Source organism: Salvelinus sp. IW2-2015, unplaced genomic scaffold (genome assembly GCF_002910315.2).
Source record: "Salvelinus sp. IW2-2015 unplaced genomic scaffold, ASM291031v2 Un_scaffold9408, whole genome shotgun sequence".
NCBI classification, from domain to species: Eukaryota; Metazoa; Chordata; class Actinopteri; order Salmoniformes; family Salmonidae; genus Salvelinus; species Salvelinus sp. IW2-2015.
Genome location: NW_019950667.1, coordinates 1 through 7,688, shown reverse-complemented (window position 1 = coordinate 7,688; position 7,688 = coordinate 1). Strand labels below are relative to the sequence as shown.

The 7,688-nt window shown below is 49.9% G+C and overlaps 1 protein-coding gene across 1 annotated transcript; it reads left to right on the top strand.

Moving 5' to 3' along the window:
* Positions 1-166: 166 nt before the first annotated feature.
* On the top strand, positions 167-6,353 carry LOC112079766 (AT-rich interactive domain-containing protein 1A). The gene is made up of 7 exons (XM_024145616.2): positions 167-355; positions 447-606; positions 838-963; positions 1,194-1,290; positions 1,453-2,317; positions 2,510-2,640; positions 3,128-6,353. The coding sequence occupies exons 1-7, from the start codon at positions 235-237 to the stop codon at positions 5,063-5,065; spliced, it is 3,438 nt and encodes a 1,145-aa protein (XP_024001384.2). The 5' UTR covers positions 167-234; the 3' UTR covers positions 5,066-6,353.
* Positions 6,354-7,688: the final 1,335 nt, after the last annotated feature.

Genomic DNA, 7,688 nt, shown 5'->3' with positions numbered 1-7,688 from the left:
GCAGCGCTTCAATCTCATCCTCTTTGAGTTATCAATTGCATTCAGGAGATTCAATTCTTCAATTGGACGTTTAATTTACTTATTGAATTTAAATGGAACTCACCCCAACTTTGCTATCCGCTTTGATAAACCCCTATTTACTCCCTAAACGTCCCTCTATCTTTTAGGAGCAATGTGGCGCTGCAGGACCCATTTGCTGACGGTACTGACCCAGCTTTCCCCAGAAGGAACTCCATGACCCCTAACTCTGGCTACCAGTCTGGCATGAGTACCCCAGAGATGCCAGGTCGCATGGGTCCAGGGCCCTACGAGGGTCCAGGGCCTAACAAAGACCCCTTTGGTGCCATGCGGAAAGGTGGGTAGAAGAGGCTACAAGAAAGATCCCTAGAAACTGATGGTGCTGGGAAGCTGGGTCCCTTGCTGACAGAGTGTGTATTTCTTTCCAGTTGGGGAGCAGTTCTTGCCTGCCAGTCAGGGTCCTAACAGTGGGATGGCTGAACAGCAACAGTTTAACCGTGGGCCTCCTCCAGGTGCTATGGGGAACATGTCGATGGCTCAGAGACAACAGTACGGACCAGGACCTTACGGACAAGGCTACGAAAGGAGGTAAGACCCTACACACGCTTAGATCGTAGAAATGTAATTACTATAAAGGACATCCACATTCAAGTCAATATGTCTATGATGGGGGGACTGGAGGCCATATTGAGTATAATTCTATTTCTATACAGCCACCATCTTTGACTGCGAAGAAGTCTGCTCATTTCCTTTTTTTATGGAAATGATTCGTACTAAGTGTGGTCAACCAACCTTGTCCTGTATGGTGTTGTTTACCAGGCCAGAGCAGGGGATGGGCCCAGAGGGCAGCATGGGATCTGGTGCACCGCAGCCAAACCTGATGCCTGTCAACTCCGACACGGGGATGTATTCGCCAAACCGCTACCCACCACAGCAGCAGCCACGGTAAGTTCACCACCCAGCACCACTCTCTCTCAGGAGAGGTCTGGCACAAACTTGTGCAGACAGACACCATGTACTGACTGTCTCAGCATTTATAGTCTTGCAATATTGTAAAGATTGGGTTGTTTTTCAGAGGGTTTATTGGCACACTAGCAGTATACTGTAGCAATATTAGGTACATAGGCACTCGGCTTATTTGGAATGTCATGCTGATGTATTGTGGTTGTTTACAGGAATGATTCCTATGGTAATCAATATCCTGGCCATGGTACTCCCCCTGGTGGTTCTTATCCCAATCAACAGCCAGGAATGTACCCACAGCAACAACAGGTGATGGCTCTAACCCACTGTGTAAGCACTGGAAATCAAACTGTAATGTGGTAACCACGAGCCATGTGTTATTACCCCAAAAAGTAGTACTTACTGTATATATGAGTAACAGCCATCAACATTCATCTGATGAAACTAACTAAGCATATTTGCTCTATACAGAACTACAAGCGTCCCGTGGAAGGGGGCTACCCACCAGCGAAGCGTCACGAGGGTGAGATGTACAGTGCGCCCTTCAGTGCAGGGCTGCAGCAGCAGCAACAACCGCAGCAGCAGCCAGGGGTGGCCTCTGCACCCCCTGCTGGCCAGCCAGAGATGTACCAACCCCAGTACAGCAGCGGCTCCTTCACCGGCACTGACCGCCGCCTACCTGGTCCCCAGGGCCAGTTCCCCTTCCCCTTCAACAGAGAGCGCATGCAGGCTGCCACGGGGCCCAACGCCCAGCCCTCCATGCCCCCTCAGATGATGCAGCCAAGCCCTGATGGACCCCCTGGTGGCGTGTGGCAGGGCCGCGGGGAGATGAACTATCCCGGCAACTACCCCAACCGGCAAGGTGGCCCCCCAGGGGGCCCAGCCCAGGGACCTGGCCACCCCGGCATGAACCGCGGTTCGGAGGAAATGTCATCAGAGCAGCGCATGAACCACGAGGGCCAATGGGGGCCAGGTCAGATGGGCCCTCGGCAGCCCCCCTACGGCCCTGGAGGGACGGGCCCGCCCATGACCCGCACCCTACAGTCCAACTACCAATCTGCTCAGGCCATGCAGAACCACATTCCACAGGTGTCCAGTCCCTCCCCCATGCCCCGCGGGGGCCCCATGGAGAGCCGGACGTCGCCCAGTAAATCTCCCTACATGCACAGTGGCATCAAGATGCAAAAGGCAGGGCCCCCGGTTCCTGCCTCTCACATAGTGCCCCAGTCTGTGCAGTCCCCTCTGATCCGTAGAGACATGCCCTTTCCCCCAGGCTCAGTGGAGGCCACCCACCCCATCCTAAAACCACGCCGATGCCTCACAACGAAAGATATCGGTATGGCTATCACATTCCACAACTCCACCAACAATCAATGTTATTATACATGCGTTATACAGTATTTAGGGATCACATTTGGACATTACAATGATAGGTTGCTTCTGCTCTCTATGAACGAGTTTGTATTGTGTGGTCCATCAGTACTGTGAAGGGTATCCGCTTGAGTTAAAATACTGTGTATCTCCATAGGGACCCCAGAGGCTTGGAGGGTGATGATGTCCCTAAAGTCTGGCCTGTTGGCTGAGAGCACGTGGGCCCTCGACACCATCAACATCCTCCTGTATGACGACAACAGCATCTCCACCTTCAACCTCAATTCGGTGAGCTAACAAGACTGGTAGCTTAGCGGGTAGAGGTTTGGGCCAGTAACCAAAAGTTCGCTAGTTCAAATCCCGAGCCAACAAGGTGAAAAATCTGATGGTGCCCGTGAGTAAGGTGCTTAAACCTAATTTTGCCAGACCCTAGATGTGACCCCACTTTCTGAGGGTGTCTTGGGGAGAGTCTGCTATACAAAACACATTAATACACACTTGTACAAGTGTAAATACACTTGTAAGCAAATATAAGCACCCACTAAATTATTATTACTATACTGGCCACAATGTGGGATAGAGGTTTTAATAAAAACCCTACATGGTAAACCTATCCAATTAGAAATGTAATATTTTTTGATTTAGGGCTTTTTCTTTTGTTTTTACATTTATCCTTTCACAAATGTATTACATTTGACCTATTCCCAAACCCTTTTCCAGATTTTCTGTCATGCACATAATATCATACAATGCAAAATATTGATCTTCTCCTCAGCTGCCTGGCCTGCTGGAGCTGGTGGTGGAGTACTTCCGGCGCTGCCTCATCGAGATCTTTGGGATCTTGCGCGAGTACGAGGTGGGCGATCCCGGCCAGAGGACTCTACTGGACCCTGACGCCCTGAAAAGAGACTGGAGCTGCATGGAAGATGAGGAACCAGGGGTGGAGGACATGAAGGTAGAAGGAGAGGATGAGGAGGATGATGACAATGAGGAGGAAGAAGAGGTGGTGGTGCAGCGTTCAAAACAGCCGGCCGGGACGACAATTGAGGGACAGGCTCAGGTGAAGCAAGAGGATGAGCAGGAGTCGTGCTCAGAACGGGATACTCTGATAGAGAAGGATGCTGAAGATAAGGAGAAGAGCTTCTCTACCTTTGAGCAGCCCAGCTCTTCATCGGACCCCCCTGGCCTTGGCCCGGCTACCCCCCAGGAGAGACCCAAACAGGCAAGCAAGTTCGACAAGCTCCCACTGAAGATGGTACGGAAGAAGGACCCGTTTCCAGCAGGCAGGGCAAGCCAGAGAGGAAAAGTGCAGGAGTTCGACAGTGGGCTGCTCCACTGGAGCGCCGGCGGGGGAGACAGCACAGAACACATCCAGACCCACTTTGAGAGGAGGGAGGAATTTCTGGTCCCACGAGAACAAGTGCTGGTCGTCCCAACAGCCAAAAGGAAAAGGCTAGGAACAGAGATGGTGGGGGACAAGGACAATGCTACCCCCACAGAGAAAGACAAGCAGAAAGGTGGGGGAGATCAGAGGCCCTCCCAGCCATCATCCACAGAGAAGGCCTCAACAACAACCGACACCTCAGCCGACGGTAAGGAGGGAAAGTCCGAGCACTCGGACGCTGAGACAGAGGAAACGTCACAGACGGAAGAGCCCCAGAGCCAGCAGGAGAACGACAAACCGAGTGGCCCTCCTCGTCAACAAGTTCCCCAGCGTGTGGTGGAGGACGAGCCTCACAGCAAGGACGAGGGCCCACTGCTTACACTGGCCAACTGGCAGGACGCTCTAGCCCGCCGCTGCGTCTGCGTCTCCAACATCGTGCGCAGCCTCTCCTTCGTGCCTGGCAACGACCAGGAGATGTCCAAACACCCTGGCCTCATGCTGCTGCTGGGTCGCCTAGTGCTGCTGCACCACCGCCACCCTGAGAGGAAYCAGGCCCCGCTCACCTACGAGAAGGAGGAGGAGTCTGATGACTGRCTTGGCCAGAGGGARGAYTGGTGGTGGGACTGCCTGTCGCTGTTGAGGGAGAACTGCCTGGTCACTCTMGCCAACATCTCTGGCCAGCTGGACCTCTCCATCTACCCCGAGAGCATCTGCCTTCCMCTGCTGGACGGCCTCCTCCACTGGGCRGTGTGCCCRTCGGCTGAGGCCCAYGACCCCTTCCCCACGTTGGGGCCKCACAGCGCAATGTCKCCCCAGAGACTGGTCRTGGAGACRCTCAGCAAGCTGAGCATCCAAGACAACAATGTGGACCTGGTCRTGGCCACGCCGCCGTTGGGTCGGTTAGAGAAGCTSTATGGGACCTTGGTGCGGCTGGTTGGGGAGAGAAAGGTGGCCGTCTGCAGGGAGATGTCGGTGGTGTTGTTGGCCAACCTGGCCCAGGGAGACAGCATGGCAGCGCGCGCCATTGCCGTGCAGAAGGGAAGCGTGGGTAACCTCCTGGGCTTCTTGGAGGACAGCCTGGCGGCCACCCAGCTACAGCAGAGCCAGAGCTCTCTGCTGCACCTGCAGGGGATGCACTTTGAGCCCACCAGTAATGACATGATGCGGCGGGCGGCCCGGGCCCTGCACGCCTTAGCCAAGGTGGAGGAGAACCACTCAGAGTTCACACTCTACGAGTCACGCCTCCTTGACCTCTCAGTGTCACCTCTCATGAACTCGGTGGTGTCTCATGTTATCTGCGATGTACTCTTTCTGATTGGCCAGTCATGACAGCTGTAGGGAGCTTTGGCTCCACCTCCTCTTGGTTTCGTCCCCCCCCCTCACCCCCTGGTTACAACCTGGCTTGTATGTGTGTAGGGGGCAGGGAAAGTTCAAGTGACTGTTTTTAATTTATGCAAACCCTTCAGATTCCACTCTGAGCCCCCTTTCGCTGTTCTCACTCAAGGAGAAGGGACGTCACAAAGCTGCAGTGGTGGATTTACAAACAAGAGACTCCACAAACTGACACAACTTGTAACATTAATGCCAACTAGATGACAGAGTGGAGAACCTGGGTTTAGGAGTGTTCCACATGTTTAAATTTTTTTTTTTTTTGGGGGGGGGGTGTATTTTTAATAAAGATGAATAAATAGCTGAAAAACAAACTGTAACCAAAGTTGCTGTCTCGTTTACAGGAGATTTGGGGATAATGTGTGCCCTTGTGTGCCCCTCGAGAGCACAGTGAGTGAGTCAGACTGGTTCATGTTTGGAGGTAAAGCAGACTGAGGAACAGCCTGATCTGATGGCATAGTTGCTGTAATTGGATGCTTACCAGTCAGCCTACCACTCAGTAGGCTGTTGAGACGCCTTCGCTGGGGAGGCCTGTGCAGTAGATTGTAGGGCATTTTCTCTACCGTACTGCTCGAGTGTCAGGCATTCTGTAAAAAAGTTTCACACAGAAAAACGTTGCCAATGCAGCTCTACTAGAGTTAAAAGGTCATTTTAGTTTTCATGTTAAAAGCTAAAAAGGCTTTCCCCAAAGTACCGAGAACCTACTACAACACCCTTACCTCCTCTCTTTAGCCCTTGATTGTATGAATTGACCCTTGTAAAATAAATCACCTCTTAGGACTGGTTTTCAATTTAAGATGCAGCTTTGCTGTGGTGTATATATATGATYTTGTACATTACACTTCCTTTCTCTGTCTCTGTCTGTGTCACTATTCCCACACTTTTTGTTGATGAGGAATGGAAGGTGACCCATGAGTTTGGTTCCTGTCATCCAGTCCCTGCTGATCGACCCTTCTCCGGCCTCTCACTCCACGGCTCCTTAGTACGGCAGACTCGGATCAAATCTGCTCTCCTGGTACAACAAAAAAACTCTAGATGAAGAAACACACATTTGACAATTCTTTTCTCCAGCGATATGGATATTTGTATTTCAGACTGTAGCTAAAAACATGTAAATTCCTCCTTTTCCCTTTTTTTGGTTCAATGAATATCATTTATTCAGTATGAAATCTTTATACTATATGTTCCACGTGGTAAGAATAAATGTACATTAAATCTTCATAAGATGTTTGGTTTTGTTCCGTTGGACTTGCAGTGTCTTTCTCAGATGTACAATTTATTAAAAAGCAGTTTGTCTTTCACAATTTTTCTACAATCCCTGACCCTGTGAAAGTACTGGGTGTACATGTATTTTTTTTATTTTAGCCCAGTACTAGAACACTTGATTCAACTTATCGTCAAGCTTGATAAACTGAATCAGGTTATTATGTTAGAACTGGGCTGGGATAAAATCCTGCACACTGGTGTGCAATCCCCTTTGTCTCAGCTTCCTTGGTTATGACTGACTAGTTTCTAGGATTTGAATCAAGACAAACTAGTCGATTGTAGATAAATGATAAATCTATAATTTATATGGTAACGTAATTAGTATATTTATTTAAGGTCATAAGTTATTGTAGTATTTCATTATGCAATAATGATAACTGATCATTCAAAGCAAATATTATTCCCCTCTAACAGCTGGAGACGATCTTTTTCACTCGAACTTTTATTTTGAAATAAAGAAAATTCCACCGGAAGTAAAATATAGCGGACCAACCAGTTCCAACAATAGAATATGAAGGTTTCTGACCTTAATGTCTAGGGTTTTGACCTGGCTCCTCTAATCAAAAGGTAAAGATATGTGTAACGTTTCATTTTTTTTAAGCAAAAAATAGACCGTGTGTGAATGTCAACGTTTCGTCCCGTTTGCCACCGTCTATTTCGAGTGTTTGTAGAGGCTGAAAATTGAAAATTGTGTTGCCTTCGTTCCATCCACACCAAGCTAGCTCGCGCTAGATATTGTTATGGGAAAGGCTGTTCATTGTAATGACAGATGGACGTGAAAACGGTTCTGCAATTCGCCGCCACCACAAGAGGCTTGTCACTACTAATACAGGTCAGTAATAATAATGTATTTATTTTCAATAGTTGTTGGTTAACGACAACATGACGTCCACAGACTGGAGGACATGGATGTTAATCAATTTGAAAAGTGTCATTGGTGTGTGCTTGTCATCTCATGTTTGCTATGCCTCCCTTTCAGGCTCTCCTAAATGCTGCAATCCCAGATCACGAAGCTGATGCATTCACTCCTCCACGTGCAGAGGAGCCTCGGCTTCTGGACCCTGCAGTGCAATGGTTTCTAGGGGGCCTTTCCCACTGGGATGCAGAGCATTTCCTCTTCATTGCTGAGAGGGGTTACCTGTATGAGCACAACTACGCCTTCTTCCCCCTGTTCCCTGTCATACTGCGGGGGCTTGCAGAGACTATACTACGGCCCCTCAGTGGCTGTCTTACACTGCGTGGACGCCTGCTACTGGCTGTTGCCTTGGGTAACAGCGCCCTCTTCCTGCTGAGTGTG